This window comes from Equus caballus, chromosome 13 (genome assembly GCF_041296265.1).
Source record: "Equus caballus isolate H_3958 breed thoroughbred chromosome 13, TB-T2T, whole genome shotgun sequence".
NCBI classification, from domain to species: Eukaryota; Metazoa; Chordata; class Mammalia; order Perissodactyla; family Equidae; genus Equus; species Equus caballus.
In genome coordinates, this window is record NC_091696.1 from 37,314,449 (window position 1) to 37,335,468 (window position 21,020).

General features: G+C 34.9%; 1 protein-coding gene across 23 annotated transcripts in view; it reads left to right on the top strand.

The window, feature by feature from the left end:
* ABCA16 (ATP binding cassette subfamily A member 16) overlaps positions 1-21,020 on the top strand; it is a 223,653-nt gene that overhangs the window by 18,994 nt on the left and 183,639 nt on the right. For 14 of the 23 annotated variants that reach the window (XM_023616175.2, XM_023616174.2, XM_023616178.2 and 11 more), the window contains exons 2-5: positions 2,959-3,083; positions 3,410-3,662; positions 6,183-6,310; positions 19,945-20,086. The exons of 2 other annotated variants lie outside the window; for them this stretch is intronic. In XM_023616175.2, coding sequence (XP_023471943.2) covers positions 3,024-3,083; positions 3,410-3,662; positions 6,183-6,310; positions 19,945-20,086 — 583 coding nt within the window. In that variant the 5' untranslated portion in view covers positions 2,959-3,023. The remainder of the gene's footprint in view (positions 1-2,958; positions 3,084-3,409; positions 3,663-6,182; positions 6,311-19,944; positions 20,087-21,020) is intronic. 7 more of the 23 variants (XM_023616180.2, XM_070232196.1, XM_070232202.1 and 4 more) reach the window with 2 other exon arrangements.

A 21,020-nucleotide genomic window follows, 5' to 3' on the forward strand; every position in this document is an offset into this window, starting at 1 on the left:
ATTTTTTCTGATACTTTTCTGTTTGTATGACCTATCAATAATTTGGAAAATTGTATTGAAATCTTTCACCATGATGGTTGATTGACCATTTTATCCATGTACTTGTGTTAAAGTTAGTTTATATATTTTTAGACTACGTTATTTACTAAGTATACATTAATATAGCATTGATATCTGGTGTATATAAGTATAGAATTGCTAAGATTTCCTGGTGAATTGAGCCTTGTATTATGTAGTAAAAATGTTTTTTACCTTAAAGATCATTTTCTCTAAAATTATTATAGCTCTCCAGGATTTCTTTTGTTAGTATTAGCCTGGGATATCTTTTAATTTTTTTTTCACTTTTTGTATGTCCATACTCTTATGGTTAGCTATGTTCCCTTATAAACAATATTTAGCTAAATTTCTAAATTGAAGCCTACAATCTCTGTTAACTGACAGATTTAATCCATTTACTTTTTTTGTGATTACTGACATATTTGAACTATTCTACCATTGTAATTTTTACATTTTGGTTGTTCTAAATGTCTTATGCTTCTTCTGTGTCCTATTTTTCTTTTTTATTTTAGTTGATGGAATTCTTTTTTCTTTGTATAATGAGAAAAGGATAATCTTTACAATAAAATACTCAGGTGGATATTCACATGGAAAAAATTTAATCTTAATCTCTTTCTCAAATTAAACATAAAAATCAATTAAAAGTGGAGAGTAGATTTAAAGGTGAAAAGAAAAACAAAACATCTAGAAGAGAATATAGAAGAAAAACTTGGAGTAGGCATATTTTTATTAAACAGGACACAAAAAACTGGTTGATTAGACTAAATTAAAATTAAGAGCTTTGTTCATCAAAAGATGCTTTGAAGAGAGTAAAAAGACAGGTCACAGAGTTAGACAAGATATTGCCATATTTATATTTAAAGGACTATGTGCTACAGCATGTGAAGAAGTCTTCCATCAAACAATAAGGAAAGGTCCCCTCCCCCAATAAAAATGAATAAAAGACTTAGACAGTCACCTCACAAAAGAGGATATGCAAATGCCCAATAAACATATGGAAATTTTGATGTAGTCACACTTGTCTAGTTTTACTTTTGTTGCCTGTGCTTTGGTGTAATATCTCAGAAATCACTGCCACGCCCAATGTCAAAAGCTTTTTTCCTATGTTTTCCTCTAGGAGTTTTACAGTTTCAGGTCTTACATTTAAATCCTTAGTCCATTTTGAGCAGGTTTTGGTGTATCATGTAAGGTAAGGGTCAAATTTCCTATGTTTGCATCTGGATACCCAGTTTTCCCAAGATCACTTGAACAGATTATCCTTCCCTATTGTGTGTTCTTGGCATCCTTGTTGAAGATCAGTTGACCATATATGTGTGGGTTTATTCCTGGACTCTTGATGCCATTCTATTGGTCTTTGTGTCTGTTTTTATGCCTGTACCATACTATTTTAATTGCTGTAGCTTTGTAATATATTTTGAAGTCAAGAAGTGTGATGCCTCTAGCTTTTTTATTTCCCAAGATTGCTTTAGCTATTCAGGGTCTTTTGTGGCTCCATATGTATTTTAGGATTTTCTATTTTGGTCAAAAAAAATGCCATGGGGATTTTGATAGAGATTGTATTTAATCTCTAGATCACTTTAGGTAGTATGAACATTTTAACAATTTTAAGTCTTCCAATCCATGAACACAGGATGTTTCCATTTACTTATGTCTGCTTTAATTTCTTTCATCATTATGTCATAATTTTCACTGTATGAGTCTGTCATCTCCTTGGTTAAGTTTGTTCCTAAGTATTTTATTCTTTTCGATGCTAGTGTAAATGAGATTGTTTTCTTAATTTCCTTTTCAGATGGTTTGTTGTTAGTCTGTAGAAACACAACTGATTTTTGTATGTTGATTTTGTGTCCTGCAACTTTTCTGATTTCATTTAATTGGTTCTGTTAGTTTATTTAGTTCTAACGTTTTTTGTGTGTGGAGTCTTTAGGGTTTTCTTTGTATGAGATCATACCACTTGTGAACAGCATCAATTTTACTTCTTCTTTTCTGATTTGGATGTGTTTTGTTTCTTTATCATGTGTAATTGCTCTAGCTAGGATTTCCAGTACTCTGTTGAGTAGAATTGGCAAGAGTGGGCATCCTTGCCTTGCTCTAGATCTAAGAGGAAAAGCTTTCAGTTTTTCATTCTTGAGTGTGATGTCAGCTGTGGGCTTATTGCATATAGCCTTCCTTATGTTGAGATACCTTTCTTGTATACCTAATTTGCTGAAATTTCACGAAAGGTGTTGAATTTTGTCAAATGCTTTTTCTGCATCTATTGAGATGATCGTACAACTTTTATCCTTCATTCTATTAATGTGGTGTGTCACAGCTATTGATCTGCATATACTGAGCTATCCTTGCATCCCAGAGATAAATCTTACTTGATCATGATGTATGATGATTTTAATGTGCTGTTGAATTTGGTTTGCGCGAATATGTTGAGGAGTTTTGCATCTCTTTATCAGGACATTGGCCTGTAGTTTTGTTTTCTTGTAGTGTCCTTATCTGGCATCAGGGTAATTCTGGTCTCCTAAAATGAGTTTGGAAGCATTCCCTCCTCTTCAGGTTATTTGGGAGAGTTTGAGAAGGGTTGGTGTTAATTATTCTTTAAATGTTTGGTAGAATTCACCTATGAAGACATCTGGTCCTGGAGCCAAATAAGAAAAATCAGATCCTTTTAGGTTTATGACATCTGGAGAGATGGAACCGCATCTTTCTGATCTTTGTTTATCTATTTATTTGTGTTTTAAACATACTAGAACTTCATTAGATTTAAATTAATTAACAGGCAAAAATAGAAACAATATAATTTTCTTTATTTCAAATGCATAATCATTCTTGCTATCATTCTTTGAGGCTGATTAAGGAGAAAATTAGGAGAAAGAAGTAATACTGTTATTTGCTTAATGTTCACATTATTAGGTAACCTAACATTAAAAAGACCTTTCCTCTTTACCTGGAGTTGAACATACACTATCTATAGGAGAATGGATTTGTTGACACTCAACCAATTTGCAGTGCTTCTCTGGAAAAATTTTACCTTAAAGGTAGGTGAAGGCATTCATGGAAAATGTTCATAAATGCCCATTTGTTGCAATTCAGGTTTTGTGTGTGTGTGTGTGCACATATGTCTGTGTATATGTGCTTTTGAAAAATCAATTCCAGAATCATAGGTAGCTCCAAATATATAAGACTTAGTTAATCAATAGTATAGTACGACCTATAAGAAATTTGAGAGGTGGTATGAGACAGTCCCAGAAACAACTGGCTGTTCCAGAGTGAAACTGGCAGAAACTTAATATAGTAAAACTATCCATGTGCATTGAATATGTTCTCTTAAGTTAACTACCACTATTTTTTGTTCCTCTTCTAGAGGAGGCAGTTTATTAATTTAATAATGGAAGTCTTAACAGCATTGGTATTTCCAGTGATGCTTTTGCTATTCCGTCTACTTGAAACTATAAAAGTTGTTGGACCTTTCAATTTTACTTCTCATCCCATCAGTACTCTGCCTTATTTTCTCAAAAATCCTGAACAGTGGGAATTGATTTACGTGCCTTCTGATATTGATGTGATTAAAGAGATCACTGAGAATGTGAAGAGGAATCTAAACATCAGTATAAAAGGTTAGAAATTAAGGCTTTCTGAAAATTTTTTATTAAATTGTTTTCTGATGGAGCTAAAACAATGTAGAAAAAAAGAATATACTCTTTTTGGAATCACACTTCCCAATTTTAAGACTTACAATATAACTATAGTTACAAAGACAGTGAAGAATTGGTGGAGGGATAGACACACAGATCAGTGAAAGACAACTGAGAACCCAGAGGTAGACCCACACAAATATGCCAGAATATTTTTTACAATAGTGCAAAAGAATTCAGTGGAAGGATAATCTGTCAATGAATGGTACTGAACAATTGGACATCAATAGCTAAAACAATGAAACTTCACACCTTATGCAAAAGTTACATCAGAGTGGTCACGGTTCTAAAAGTAAAATGATAAAACATTTAGGAAAGGACACAGGAGAAAATCTTTGTAACTTAGTTAGTTGAAGAATTCTGAGACCTGACATCAAAAGCATCATCATGAAAGAAAAAAAAGGGATGAGATGGATTTATATATTATTAGTGTTTGCTCTTAGAGTTAAAATATGCATACTTAATTTTTCACAGTCTACTTAGAACTAATATTTTATACTTTATGTAATGTCAAATGTTTACCAGTATGTAGGTCTCTTTATATTTCCCTCTTTATGTTGCAGTTATCATATTTACATAAGTTGAAAACTTCACCAGAAAAATGTTATAATTCACACACATACTTTAAAGAACTTAAGAAAACTATTTGCCCAGACATTTACCATAGCCGTTGCTCTTCCTTCATTCTTGAAGTTCTATGTTTTCTTCTGATATCATTTTCCTTCTTCCTGAAGAACTTCCTTTAACAATATTTTACAGCAAGTCTACTAGCAGTGAATTCTTTTTTTTTTCCCCTTCATCTGAGAATATCTTTATTTCAACTTCGTTACTGAAGGTTATTTTCACTTGGTATAAAATTCTGGGTTGACAGTCTTTTCTTTCAACATTTAAAAAATATTTGCCACTTTCTTCCTACCTCCTTGGTTTCTGAAAAGAATCTGAAGTCATTTGAATCCTTGTTTCTCTATAGGTAATGTATCATTTCTCTCTGGCTGCTGTCAAGATATTTTCAGTCTTTATTTGTCAAAAGTTTGATTATGATGTGTCTGAGTGTAAATTTCCTTTGGTTTATTCTGTTTAGGGTTCACTGAGCCTTTTGAATCTGTAAGTTTTTGTCTTTCACCACATTTGGGGAATTTTCAACAATTATTTCTCAAAACTGTTTTTCAATATGGCCTTCTTTCTCCTCTCCTAGGACAATGACACAAATGCTAGACATTTTGTACTGTCTTTCATACTGAGGCTCTATTCAGCTTTTTTCCAGTCTCTTTTTTTCTGTCTTGTTCAGATTAGGTAATTTCTACTGATCCACCTTCACTGACTCCTTCCTCTGTAATCTCTCTACAGCTATTGAGCCATCAAATGAGGTGGGTTTTTTTTTTTTTGATCAGTTTGAAGTGATTTCCACCTCATGATTTATCTTGTTTCTTTTAAAATAGCTTTTTTGAGATACAATGCACATATCTATTTAAAGTGTACAATTCAGTGGCTTTTAGTAGATTCACAGAGTTGTGCAACCATTGCCACAATCTTAAAGCAGTTTCATGACCAAAAGTAAATCCTGTAACCTTCAGCCATGACCGTACTATTTCACATCCCCCCCCTCCCCAGGATTATAAAAACACTAATCTACTTTCTGTCTCTAGAGATTTGCCTATTATAAACCTTTTATATAAATGTCATATAAATGCAGTTTGTGGTCTTTTGTGACCGGCTTCTCTACTTAGCATAATATTTTCACAGTTAATCCATGTTGTAGCATATATCAATACTTCATTTCTTTTTATTGCTGAATAATATCACATTGTATGGATATACTACATTCATTTGCTATATCCTTCTTCAGTTGATGGACATTTAGGTTGTTTATACCTTTTAGCTATCATAAATAATACTACTGTGAATATTTGGCTATAAGTTTTATATAGACATATGTTTTCATTTCTCTTGGGTATATACCTAGGAGTGGAATGAATAGGTCATATGGTAACTCTATGTTTAACTTTTTGAGGGACTTCCAGACTTTTATGTAAAGTTATTGTACCATTTTACATTCTGATCAGCAGTATATGAAGGTTACGACTTTTCCACATCCTCACCATCACTTGTTATCATCTACCATTTTGATTTTAGCTATCTCAGTGGATATGAAGTGGTATCTTATTGTGATTTTTATTTGCATTTCCCTGATGACTAATGACTTCTCTTTATATATGTTTTATAATGATTATTATTTAAAGTTGAAGTAAAATTTTATAAAATACCTAAAATTTCTTTGAACCCCAAATATCCATTAAGTAGCTATGATACCAATATTTGAGAAACAATGTTTTTAAATTTACAATATTTGGATAGGCTTTTGTCCATGTAAAGTAGTATCTCCCCTCTCAGGAGGGATTATCAAATATTTTTATTTAAGTGAAAAATTTTGCCTCTTTACAGTTAAAGGCTTTTCTTCAGAAACTGAGTTTGAGAAATACATTAAGTATGACTATGGATCTCGTAAAGTGCTGGCTGCCATTATTTTTGACTATGACTTCAAAAATAGCAGTGACCCTCTGCCACTTCAGGTGAGAAAGTTTTATTTAGAGTATTCTAAATAGTTTTCCAGTAATTGCACTTCCAGTTTCTAGCATTATAATGAATTTGATAGTATTAACCCTATTTTATGAGTGAAGAAACTAATTTTCCTAAGATCAAACTACTAGTATACAGTAGAGCAAGAATATGAATCCAGATCTGAGTAACTTTAATGCCTGTGCTCTTAACTATTGCATTATGCTGATAAGGGCAGAACTGTATCTTCTACACACAAGGCCTCAGACTCATGGAAAACTTTGACTACTCGAGCAGTGCTTCTAGTTCTACAAAACGTGATGAAATAAATAAGCCTCAAAGCAGATGCATCTTCACTAGCAGGTGACCAAGGGTGGAAAAATCCTCCTTCTTTAAATGAAACACAGAATTTAAGTCCTTTCATAAATCTTCAGAGAAACCTCAACCACATTGATTCAAAATTAGTACATCTGTAGGCACTGAAAAAGAATCTGATTATAGCGTAGCCCACGGGAAGGAGAGAGAAAGTGCTTTGAACTTGGTGTCTCCTTAGCAGATCTTATAAACATGCTATCCTGGTCGTGATGGAAGTAAATAGTCAGTCTGTAATATATGGAGCCAAATTCTGTGTTTAGAGTACAGAAGCTTGTCAGTAGAAGGCAAGATTAATAAAACGACTAGTAGGATAGTACATGTTCTTTTCGTATGTCCCATCCTTCCATAACTCTATTCTTCTGTGCCAACTTCCTTCCATTTACTAAGTCAAAATTATCCATATGCTGATATAGATTTAGGCTCAACAGTGTATATTGGCTCAAAGGATCTTCAGTGCCATTTCAAGTTTTATTTTCATTGCTGCCCAACTGTGCTTGTGTCCCCAAATATTCAAACTCAATTCCTAACACCAAAATTCCCTGAACTGTTTACCCAATACTTGGGCTGGTTTTTTTCCAGCTTTATTGAGATACAGTTGACATATAACATTGCATAAGTTTAAGACACACAATGTGACGATTTGAAACACGTATTTATTGCAAAATGCTTACCACAATAAGGTTAGTTAACACATTCATCACCTCACAGAATTACCATTTTTTGTGTGTGGTGAGAATATTTAAGATGAGTGAGTTCTGGGGATCTTATGTACAGATGCTGTTTGGTCTGTTTTGATGGTTTTCTAAACAAACATTTTGATCTCTGTCGATGAGTTCATATATAGCATAGACCTTCTAATATCTACCAGCTTTTCCCCATCTTAGCTGACTTTCTTGACAGGATCTTTGGTTTATCCACAAGTGCCACAATGATCCCCATCTAAATCTCAGATATAATCATGTCACTGTCCTGATAAAAAGACTTTAGTGACTTCCCATTACCTCAGGCTCGTGTCCAGAGTGTTTTCACAAGATATATGCTATCAGTCTCCTGGTGCCTGGATATCTCTCCAATCCCATCTCTGCCATCCTTACCACACTTTATGCTCCAGCAATACTTAATGGCTACAAGTTCCCTGAATGCACAATATTACTTTTTGCTTCTAGGCTTTAGGTCACATTATTGTCTCTACCATAGAGGTGCGACTGTGAACTTCCATTCAACTCCCACACCCAACCTTCTTTTTCTGTCCTTTCATTATAATCTGTGTATATTTCTATTAGTCAAAATCCATATGGGAACACAGACACTACTGTAGGTATTTCAACAGAAGAATTTTAATATAAGGAAATATTTACACATTCACATTCTAGATTTTAGTCACTCTCGACCAGCCCTTCACAGGGTATATCTTACTTACCTGTTTAGGTGAACTGTACCCTTCTTGAGTCCTCAGTTGTCAGGCCATGGTTGTTGCAAATGCATATTCACTGTTATCAGTAGAAAAGTAAGCACCAAGAGGCACCCCAGTGAAACCCCCAAGTTTCAGACATATCTCTCTCAGCTTTCATTGTACAATAGCAGCCCTTCATGTTAATCATGGTTAATTGCTCCCTTTCATATAATAACTCATTTATTTTTTGGTGCACAAGTGTGAGTAGCTCAGTATTACCCAGGTGGTAATCATACAAGTCTCATGGAAGCTTTACTATGTGCCCTCTTGGAAGTGTTCCTCCTGCCCCATGAAACGAGGCCTTTAATGCAGCAGAATTTAAGGTTATGGGGATGGGCAGTATAAATTCCACAAGCACATCTCTGGGAGTGGTGATAAGACAAGCCAATCTACTTCCATGCCTTAGTTCCCATACCCTTATGTTCTAGCTACTGGGGACACAGAGCCATCTATTAATTATTGTTAATTACATAGACTACATCCTGTAGAACAGTGTCTCAGATTAGCAGAATGTTGTCCCAAAGCTAGCACCTTAGCTGAAATTTAATAGACCATTTCAATTTCTTCTCTCAGGTATGCTGCTTCTGAGTGATGTAGAATATGATAAGAACTGTAGATCCAGTGGTCAGGTGCCCATCGTTGCACCTCCTTCACTATAAAATAGGTCCCTTGCCTGAAGCATGTTGTGTGCCTGTACTCCTACTCTAGACCTATTTCTTGTTCTGGGCCCCACTGAAAATTTTCACTTGATGAATAGTTCTGACCACTAGTCTCAAGTGTGGTATATGCCACCTCCAACATTCAAAAGAAAGAGGCCTCACCAAAAAGAGACCCACCAAGTGCAATGCCTCTTTTAAATGTTTAGGAGTACAGTGTGCAGCAAATCATTGTTTACTTTGAGGGCATATCCTAGCATACCCTAGACATTGACCCATAAAAATTTCACCAATTAGCCAGGCCCTGAATCTTTATAGCCTTTATCTCTCAATCTCTGGTAAGCAGGTGTCTTACCTGGGCATTAAGAGTACTTGTCACTTCCTGTTTATGAGGTCTAGATGTATATGCAAATGCAAAGGTCTTAAAATATCCAAAATAATTTTGTAAAAAAATAACAAAGTTGGAAGATTTACAGCACTTGACTTCAAAACTTATTGTAAAGCAACAATAATCATTACAGTGTGTTACTGGAATATGATCAACAAATAGATCTATAAAACAGAATAGAAAGCCTAGAAATAAACTTTCTTGAATATAATCATTTGATTTTTGACAGAGGCACCAAAGAAATCTGATTGAGGGAAAGGAAGATGTTTTCAAAAAAATAGTGCTGTAATGATTGGATTTGTATATGGAAAAAATAAACCTTGAGCTTACTTCATTCTACACACAAAAAATAATTCACAATGGATTATAGTTTTAAAAGTCAAAGTTAAAACTATAACACTTTTAGAATAAAACATAGACAAATACCATCTTTACTTGGGGATAGCAAAAGTTTTTCAGGTCACAGAAAGCAATAACCATAAAAGAAAAAATTAATAGATTAGGTTTAATCAAAATTAGAAACTTCTCATCAAAAGACACTGTTGACTTCTGGTCTAGACAAGATAGTATGGACCTATTTCTCCCTGCCCCTCCTCACTTAGCACAACTATAAACCCTGGAAATAATGCAGAGGCAAACAAGGAAAAACTCTGAAAGGTGGCAAGAAGGCTGCAAACTGGTTTAAGACCCCAGGCCTGGAGGAACAATGCAGGGGCACACATCTTAATGTACCCTGCCCAACAGAAAGCAACCAAGACCCAGCATTTTCTGACTCCCAACCTAGCAATAGAAGGCAGCCTATGTAGGCTCCATTCTACTCCAGGATCAAATGGAAGCCTTTCTGACATCAGGCAACTCTGAGACCCCTAGCAATGAGGAATGATAGGGAGTGCTGCCAACAGTTATTGACCAGGAGAAATACTGTCCTTCCCCACCAGGTCTCAGATGCCCCTCCCCTGCTGATATATACTGAGGCACTGGAGCAAGAAGGACTCAGCCACAAGTGGCCTAGTCTAGGAAGTGTCTTCATCTTCACAGGCCTGAGACACCCCTCACGGCAAGACACTGATGGGCCAGTAGAACCATCAAGGGAGACCCAGCCACAAGTGGCCAAGCCTAGGAAGCCTCTTTGACCCTATAGGCCTTTGACCCTCCCTTTTCGTGTCCAGATTCATAAGGGCAGCCAGGGAGCAGTGGTAGGTTGTCCCACTACAAGAAATCCCAAGCTCAAGAAGCAATCTCTGTTCCATACAGATAGGATCCTGCTATCAGTGCCCAGTCAGGAAAGCCTCTTCCTTCCTTTGGGCCTAAAAATCCTCTGTCTCACCGGGAAACACTAGGGTAGACAAGTGAAACTGGCAAGAAGAACAGAAGAGGTCCAGCCTGGGAAGGCTCTTTGTCCCATGGGCCTCCTCTTCCCCCAGAAGGGAAACCCTTTCTGTCCCCTTAGGCAGTACCACCAGGAACCAGTTGGAGCCCCAGTGGCACCACATAAACTAAAAGACAAAATTAATTCTAATAAGGCTCTGAAAATTAAATTGTCATTGAAACCTCAGCTCGCAAAAGTAGACCAGTATCTGGATGCTGAACTGAAAAAGACTGACTGCCTGATGTAATAAAAGATTTAAGTAGGATCTAGAGTCTCCTAACATAATAGACAAAGTGAACAGGATAAAATAGAAAATCATCTGTCACACCAAGAACCAAGAAAACCACAATTTAAATGAGTAAAGACAATCAACTGACGTGAACACTGAGATTAATTAGAGGTTGGAATTATCTGACAAAGATTTTAAAGCGGCCATCATAAAAACTTTCAACAACAAATTAAAATGATCTTGGAATAAATTAAAAAAATAGAAAATCTTAGCAAAGAAATAGAAGTTATGAGCAAAAAATTATAAACTTAGGGGGCTGGCCCCGTGGCCGAGTGGTTAGGTTCGCGCGCTCCGCTGCAGGCGGCCCAGTGTTTCGTTGGTTCGAATCCTGGGCACAGACATGGCACTGCTCATCAAACCACGCTGAGGCAGCGTCCCACATGCCACAACTGGAGGGACCCACAACGAAGAATATACAACTATGTACCGGGGGGCTTTGGGGAGAAAAGGGAAAAAAATAAAATCTTAAAAAAAAATAAAAATTATAAACTTAAAATGCAATAACATAAAAAACTAGTTGGAGGGCTAAATAGTAGAGTAGGCAGAGCAGAGGATATAATACAGAGGAATACATGGAGTCAAGGAGTGCAAAGATTGTGCACTGAAAACTACAAAACATAGCTGAAAGAAATTAAAGAAGACCCAAATAAATGGAAAGACAGCCCAAGTTCATGGGTAGGAAGACTTAATATTGTTAAGATATCAGTACTCCCCATAGCTACCTACAGATTCATCACAATCCCTATCAAAATTGCAACCTTTTTTGTGAAAAGAGAAAAGCTAATCTTCAAATTCATATAGAATTGCAAGAGGCCCAAATAGCCAAAACAATCTTGAAAAAGAACAGAGGATTCAGTTGCAAACTTACTATAACACTACTCAAGCAAATCAAACTAATCAAAACAGTGTGGCACTGGTATAAGAATAGTAACAGACCAATGGAGTAAAATTGAAAGTCCAGAAATAAACTCATATTCTTGTGGCCAATTGATTTTTGAAAGTGGTGCAAAGTCCGTTCAATGGGAAAGAACAGTCTCTTCAACAAATGCTGCTAATATAACTGAATTCCCACATGCAAAAGAATGAGAGTATACCCCTATCTCATACCATATACAAAAAATAACTCAAAATTGACTAATAATCCAGATATAGGAGTTAAAATCATGAAACTCTTAGAAGAGGACATATGAGTAAATATTTATAACCTTGATGTGGCAATGAATTCTTAGATATGACACCAAAGCATGACTAAAAAGAGAAAAAAACATATAAATTGGACTTTATCAAAATTAAAACCTTTGTGCATGAAAGGAAACTATCAAGAGAGTGAAAAGACAATTCATAGAATGGGAGAAAATATTTGCAAATCATATAACTGCTGAGGGTTTAACATCCAGAATATACAAAGAAGGAGGAGGTTACATTGTTATAAGATATTTTATGTAATCCTCATGGTAACCACAAAGAAAATAACTATAGAATATACACAAAAGGAAATGAATTTAAACATTTCTCTGCAAAAAATCAAACTAAACACAAAAGAAGACAGTAATGCAGGAAATGAGAGACAAAAAAGTTGTAGGGCATGTAGAAAATAAATAGTACAACAACAGAAATAAGTCCCTCCTTATCAGTAATTTAAGTGTAAATAGATTAAATTCTCCAATCAAAAAACAGAGATTGGCAGACTGGATAAAAATACATGATCCAACTATATGCCATCTACAAGAGACTCACTTTATATCCAAAGACACAAAAAGGTTGAAATTGAAAGTATGGAAAAAGATATCCCATGCTAAAAGTAACCAAAGTGAGCAAGGGTGGCTATACTAATATCAGACAAAATAGACTTGAAGTCAAAAAGATTACAAGAGACATAGAAGGAAATTATATATTAATAAAAGTTTCAATACATCAAAAGGATCTAACAATTATAAACATTTGTGCGCCTCATGACAGACCATCAAAATATATGAAGCAAAAACTGACAGAATGTAAAGGAAAATTGATAGTTCTACAATAATTCTACAGTTCTACAACAAAATTGTGAGTTCACTCCAAACACAATAATGAATAGAACAACTAGACAGACTATAAGTAAGGAAATAGAGGATGTAAACAACACAATAAACCACCCAGATCTAACAGACATACAAAACACTCTGCCCAACAACAGCATACACATTCTTCTCAAGTGCACGCATGACATTTTTCAGGATAGACCATATACTAGGCCACAAATTAAGTCTCAATAGATGAAAAAGATAGATACTATCTTCTCTGACCACAAAAGGATGATGTTATAAATCAATAGCAAATGTAAAATTGAAAATTTGTGGGAATTAAACAGGACACTTTTAAGCAACAAATGGATCAAAGGAGAAATCACAAGGGAAATTGTTTGAAGATGAATGAAAATGAAAACACAATATACCAAAATTTATGTGGTGCAGCAAGATTAAAGCTAAGGGAGAAATTTATGGCTGTAAACGCTTACATTAAAAACATTAAAGATCGCTAATAAACAACTTAACTTTACAACTTAAATAATTAGACATAGAACAAACTAAACCCAAAGCCAGTAGAAAGAAAGAAAGATTAGAGCAGAGATAAATGAAATAGAGAATAGAAAAACAGTAGAGAAAATCAATGAAACCAGAAGTTGATTCTTTGGGAAGATCAACAAAGTTGACAAACCTTTAGCTAGATGGACTAAGAAAAAAGAAACTCAAATTACTAAAGCCAGAAATGAAAGTGGGGGCATTGCTGCCAACTCCACAGAAATAAAAAGGATTATAAGAAAGTACTATGGACAATTGTATGCCCAAAGAATGGATAACCTAGATAAAATGAACAAATTCCTAGAAATATAAAACCTACTAAGACTAAGTCATGAAGAAATAGAAAATCTAAGTACCTATAATTAGTAAGGAGGTTGAATCAGTTATCAAAAATCTTACAACAAAGAAAAGCCCTGGACCTGACAGCTTATTGGTGAATTCTACCAAACATTCAAACAAGAACTAATACCAATCCTTCTCAAACTTTTCCGAAGAAAATAATGAAAAGGGAATGCTTATTAACTCTTTCTATGAGGCTAGCACAACCCTGATCCCAAAGCCAAAAACACTAGAAGAAAGAAAACTACAGACCACTATCTCTTACGAACATTGATGCAAAAATCATCAAAAAAAATTAGAACACAGACTTCAGCAGCATATTAAACAGATTATTCACTATGACTACGTGGGATTTATTCCTGGAATGCAAGGATGGTTCAACATCAAAATTGACCAGTTTTAAACACCACATCAGCAAAATGAAGGGGGGAAAAAAGACACATGATCATCTCAATTGATGCAGAAAAAGCATTTGAAAAAATTCTGCAAACTTTCATGATTAAAACACTCAATAAAATAGGGACAGAAAGAAACTATCAACGTAATGAAAGCCGTATATGAAACACCCACAGCAAACATTATACTCAGTGGTGAAAGACTGAAATCTTTTCCTCTAAGAACAGGAACAAGGCAAGGATGCTTGCTTTCCCCATTTCTATTCAACATAGTACTGGAAGTGCTAGCCAGAAATTAGTCAAGAAAAAGAAATATAAGACATCCAAATGAGAAAGGAAGAAGTAAAATTACCTCTGTTCACAGATATGATTTTATATGTGGAAAACCCTAGAGGTTCCACACACACACAAAAAGCTGGTAGAGCTATAAATGAATTCAGCAAAGTAGCAGGATACAAAATCAGCACTCAAAAATCAGTTGCATTTCTACACACAAACAATGAATAATCTGAAAAGAAAATAACAAAAACAACTCCATTTACAATAGCATCAAAAAGAATAAAATACTTAAGAATTAAGTTAACCAAGGAGGTAAAAGACTCGGACAATGAAAACCACAAAACATTGCTGAAAGAAATGAAAGAAAATATAAATAAATGGAAACACATCCCATGTTCATGGACACTTAACAATTAATATTGTTAAAATGTCAGTAATAATGAAGCAATCTACAGATTCAGTGCAATCTCTATCAAATTCCCAATGACCTTTTTTTGGCAGAAATAGAAAACCCCATCCTAAAATTGATGTGGCATCTCAAGGGACCCTGAATAGCCGAAACAATCTTGGAAAATAACAAAACTGGAGGACTCACACTTCCTGATTTCAAAATTTACTACAAAGCTACAGTAATCAAAACAATGTAGTATAGACATAAAGACAGATATAGTGACCAATGGAATAGAATAGAGAGACCAGAAATGAAAACTCACATGTATCAACAAATGATTTTTGACAGGGTGCCACGACCATTCACTGTGGAAAGGACAGTCTTCTCAACAAATGGAGCTGGGAAAAATTGGATATACACATGCAAAAGAATAAATTTGAACCCTTACTAACCAAATATGTAAAAGTAGGCTCAAAATGGATCAAAGAGGGGCTGGCCCCGTGGCCGAGTGGTTAAGTTTGCACGCTCCACTGCAGGTGGCCCAGTGTTTCGTTGGTTCAAATTCTGGGCATGGACATGGCACTGCTCATCAAACCACGCTGAGGCAGCGTCCCACATACCACAACTAGAAGGACCCACAATGAAGAAGATACAACTATGTACCGGGGGGCTTTGGGGAGAAAAAGGAAAAAATAAAATCTTAAACGAAAATGGATCAAAGACCTAAATGTAAGTTCTAAAACTACAAAACCCTTAGAAAAAAACATAGGACAAAAGCTCACAATATCAAATTTGGCAAAGATTTTTTCAATAAGACAGCAAAGACACAGGTAAGAAAAGAAAAAATGGTCAAATTGAACTTCATGAAAATTAAAAACTTTTGTGCATCAAAGGACACTATCCACAGACCAAAAGGGCAACCCACAGAAAGGGAGAAAATATTTTCCAGTCATATATCTGATAAGGGTTTGATATTCAGAATATTTAGAGAACTCCTAAAAGTCAACAACAAAAAAACAACTCAAAAAATGGGCAAAGGAATTGAATAGACATTTCTCCAAAGAAGATATGTATTATGAATGGCCAATAGGCACATGATCAAATGCTCAACATGACTAATCATTAGGGAAATGTAAATGAAAATTACAATGAGATACCACCTCACACCCATTAGGATGGCTACTACCACAAAAAGACAAAACAAGTGTTGGTGAAGATGTGGGGAAATTGGAACTCTTGTGTACTGTTGGTGGTAAAATGGTACAGCTGCTGTGGAAACAGTATGGAGGGCCTCAGAAATTAAAAATAAAAGTACCACATGACCTGGCAATTCCACATCTGGGTATGTACCCAAAAGAATTGAAAACAAGGTCTCGAAGAGATCTTTGTACACCCGTGTTCATAGCAACATTATTCACAATTGCTACATTGTGCAAGCAACCCGAGACTCCATTGATGAATGAATTGATAAGCAAAATGTGGTATATAATATACAATAGAATATTCAGCCTTAAAAAGGAAGGAAATTCTGGTACATGCTACAACATGAATGATCCTTGAAGACATCATTCTAAGTGCAATAAATCAGTCACAAAAAGACGAATACTGTATGATTCCACTTAAATGAAGTACTTACAGTGGTCAAAATTACAGAGACAGAAAGTATAATGGTGGTTTCCAAGAGCTGGGGGGAGGAGAGAATGAGTAATTATTGTTTAATAGGTATAGAGTTTCAGTTTTACAAGATGAAAAGAAGTATGGAGATGGATGGTAGTTAATGATTGCACAACAATGTGAATGTACTTGAAACCACTGAACTGTAAACCTAAAAATGCTTAAGATGGTAAATTTTATGTTATTTGTATTTTACCACAATAAAAAAGATAAATAGGCACACACAACTATTTAGATGAATCTCCAGGGAATTATGCTGGGTGGAAAAAAAGCTAATCCTCCCAAATTAATACTGTATGATTCCATTTAAATAACATTTTTCAAATTACAAAATTTTAGAAATGGAGGACGTATTCTTGGTTGTCAGAGGATAGCTATTGGAAAAAAGAGTTGATGGAACTGTTTGGTATCTTGGCTGTGGTGGGGGGCACAAGAACTTTCACATGTGATAAAATTGTACAGAACTTAACACATACACACATATGAGTACAAGTAAAATTGGGGGACTCTGAATAAGATTAGTGATTTGTACTAATGTCAGTATCCTGGTTGTGATATTATAATTTTATGAAATGTTACCATTGGAGAAAAGTAAAGACTACACACAATTCATTTATTATCTCTTACAACTGCATGTAAATCTACAATTGTCTTACTAAATTTAATTTTTTAAAATACACTTAACAAAATGAGTTATCAAGACACAATGTTGGAGAACTTATTTGTAAAGCATATATCTGACAATGTACTGTATCCAAGATATTTTTAAAAGTCCTGCAACTCAGTAATAAAAAAACAAGCAGCCCAATTTCAAAGATGACTAAAAGGTTTAAATAGACACTTGTTCAAAGGAGATATACAAATATCCAATAAAGACATGAAAAAGTGTGCAATATCATTAGACATCAGGAACATGCAAATTTAAACCACATTAAGATACCACTAACCACCCACCAGAAAGGCTAAAATTATAGTCTGACAATACGAAATGTTGGTAAGTATGTGAAGCCACTGTTAGTGGAAATATAAAATGATATGACCAGGTTAGGAAAATGTGCACCATTTTTGTTTGTTCAAATAAAGCTAAACACACATCCACCCTACAATCCATCAGCTGGACTCCTACAAATTTACCCCAAAGAAGGAAAACATATTTTCACAAAAAGAGTTGTACAAGACTGTTTTACACCTTGTACCAGACTGTTTTAGCGGGGCCAGCCCAGTGGCGCAGTGGTTAAGTTTGCACATTCCGCTTGGGTGGCCTGGGATTTGCCACTTTGAATCCCAGGTGTGGACCTATGCACCACTTGTCAGGCCATGCTGTGGCAGATGTCCCACATATAAAAAAAAAACGTGGAGGAAGATGGGCACAAATGTTAGCTCAGAGCCAGTCTTCCTCAGCAAAAACAGGAGGATTGGCAGCAGATGTCAGCTCAGGCCTCATCTTCCTCAAAAAAAAAAAAAAAAAAAGACTGTTTTAGCACCTTTATTCATGATAGCCAAAAATTAGAAAATTAGAAATAGCCAGGTATCCATCAGCCAGAGAATTAATAGGCTCTGTTATATTCATACTATGGAATATTGTTCAGCATCAAAAAAGAACTATTGAAAAAGCAATTTAATGAATTTCAAGGGATCATGCTGGGTAAAAGAAGCCTTAAACAAAAGAATACGAAACTGTATGATTCCATCTATGTGAAATTATCTAACAGACAAAATTAATCTGTGGTGAAATCAGAAAAATTATATTTCCAAGGCAGTGTGGTTGAGATCAACTGGAAAAGGGCATGGAAGAACTGTCTAGAGTCAGGGTAATGTTTATCTCGATAGTGATTTGGGTTACCATAGCTGTATGCATTTGTCAAAACTCACGTACAGTTAAGTAAATGTATACAGTTAAGATTTGTGCATTTTGTTGTATGTAAATTTTACCTCAAATAAGAACTATAAAGAAATACTGAATTCTAGTAAATGCTGAAGTATTTGGTGGAAGGGTACTAATGTCGCCAACTTCCTTTGCAGTGTATCTAAAGATTAAATGTATTGATAGATAAATATAAATTATATAGATTTATAAAAATATAAATGTATATAGATACATACACTTAAATTTGTATATATAATATAAATAGTATAAATTACATATGTATACCTCATTTTGCCTTTTTTATGCAAAAGGTAGCATACTTGTCATTAGGTCTCTTTCTTTCTGAACCATAAATCTATTCTTCTGTATTCTTCTCTTTAATGCTGTAGCTGTATTTCTGCTTTTTCAGCCAGCTTTACATGATACTCTGCTAATAAAGGGCACTAGAGGCGGACTAGAGGCAAGACTGGGGTGAGAAGAAGGACTTTGAGCTTTCCTCTTGGCTTTCTGTCTGCTTGTAGCTCCTGTGAATGACGTCCCAGCAGCACTTCTCTGTTTTGGCGGTAGCACTTTCTTCCCATAGCAGCAGCCAAATTCAGTTTGCAGATAGTTCAACACTTTTCAAAATCAGCCTTTTCACATTCTCTCAAAGATAACCAGCACTAGGCAAGTGGAGCTGCTTCTCAGACTAAGTCCCAGTCTCAAAGGATCCTTCTTTAAAGCTTTGAGACAGTGCTCTAGCTGACTTGTGCCCCCTCCTCAGAGGTTTGGTTTTCAGCCTCACAGGATGTCTCCTCTACGATTATAGTTTTTATTAATTCCAAACTCTTGTTTTTGTTCCCTTAGTCCTAGGGCTGGTGGCTTCTTCCTGCTGATAACTTAAAATTCTCTTACCCTTTCAGTTATCTAGTATGATTTCCGTTTTCTAACTATACATTGAACAGATACATGGCTCTATTGTGTAGATCTATCATGGTCTATGCAATCTCCTGTGTATGAGCACTTAGGTTAGTTCCAATATATAGCCACCACAGATAATACTACAACGAGCTTGTGCATATGTTTTCTTCATATTGCTGGAGGTGTATATTCCAAGTTTGTTCCTGAAAGTAGAGTTGCTGAATCAATCAATAAATGCATATGTAATTTTGTAAAACATTGCCAGATTCCCTATTACAGTCATGCCATTTTGTATCCCACAAGCAATGTATTAAAGTGCCTGTTTGTCTACAGCCTTGCCAAGAGAGTATGTTGTTAAACTTTTGATTTTTCCAGTGTGATAGGTAAGAAATATATCTCTGTAGTTTTAATTTCCTTTTATTTCATTGTGTGACATTGAGAAGCTTTTCATATATTTATCAGCCATGTGTAAATCTCATTTTTGTGAAATGCCTACATTTTTAGAGGACTTCAAATGTAGATATGATTGGAGCATATATGTGTGCTTGGAGTCAGTCATTTCCAGGCATTCAGAATCACTTTGACATCAGATGAGTCTCATCTTTCAAATCACTTGGTTTCCCATCTGGACTTAACTTTCCTTTATTTCTAATATTTGCTTTTCAGTTTTGTTGGGTTTTAAACATAGTTTGTTTCCTGTTGCTCCTTCTAGGTAAAATATCACCTGCGTTTCGTTAGGATACAGAGGACTGTCTGGTGGCCAGACAGGGTAGGCTGGAGAACATCCTTACTCTTTCCTAGTCGTCCTTCTGTAGGACCCAGGAATGTAGATTATCAGGATGGAGGAAGTCCTGGTGAGCAGATCCTCAAGCATACTTAATTATCACAGTTGCAGACTAATATATGTATATATATGGTTATCGTATATATATGCATATATATACATATACAATTATATGTATAATATGTTCATTTTTAACTTGCTGTGGTAATTTTTTAAATTAAACTTATAGTCTACCAAAACTATTTTTTAATTGTATACGTGTGGTAAACCTGATATATGTATATGCAATAATATATATAAATATATATAATATATATTATATATACCATGCTTTATCCTTTTTCAATTCTTATATCAATATATTTATCTTCATGTAGTTGTAGTTTAATGTTCTGCTTTCCAAATACATACATGTTCATATGTTGGCATTGCTTTCCTATTCATGTCTATATATAATTCTATTGATTTGATCTAAAAGTTGTTAAATTGTGATGGTGATTTTTAATTCAAATTTTTATTTTGTATGTGATCTTATGTAAAAAACCCTTAATATGGAATTTGGGTTTACCATCTTGAGATTTTATCTTTAGCAAATATTCAATAGAAGAAAAGAGCTATGCACATTCTAACATTAGCAACAAATATTGGAAACAGTATTAGAAATAAGAAAATCGATGTACCTATTAGACAATCATTAAAAATAATATTTACAAAGTCTGTTGAGGAAGAAAGAATTTAAGCTGGATCTACAGGTATCTGTATGAATTAGCTAGAGATAGGTGGGGATTATTCTAGGCAGTGGAAGTAAAATTATGAACACATTCAGGACAGGACGCCACATTTAGGGAACTACATAGCCTTTTGTTTGTTTTCGTAGTTAGAATAGAGGGTGCATGTGGGAGGCTGTTACAGATGAGGCTAGGGGGCAAATAGGTCATTAAAGACATAGTGTGTAAAGTGAAGGAATATGAAATTTCTCCTGGAAATTATGAGAGACAGAGGCA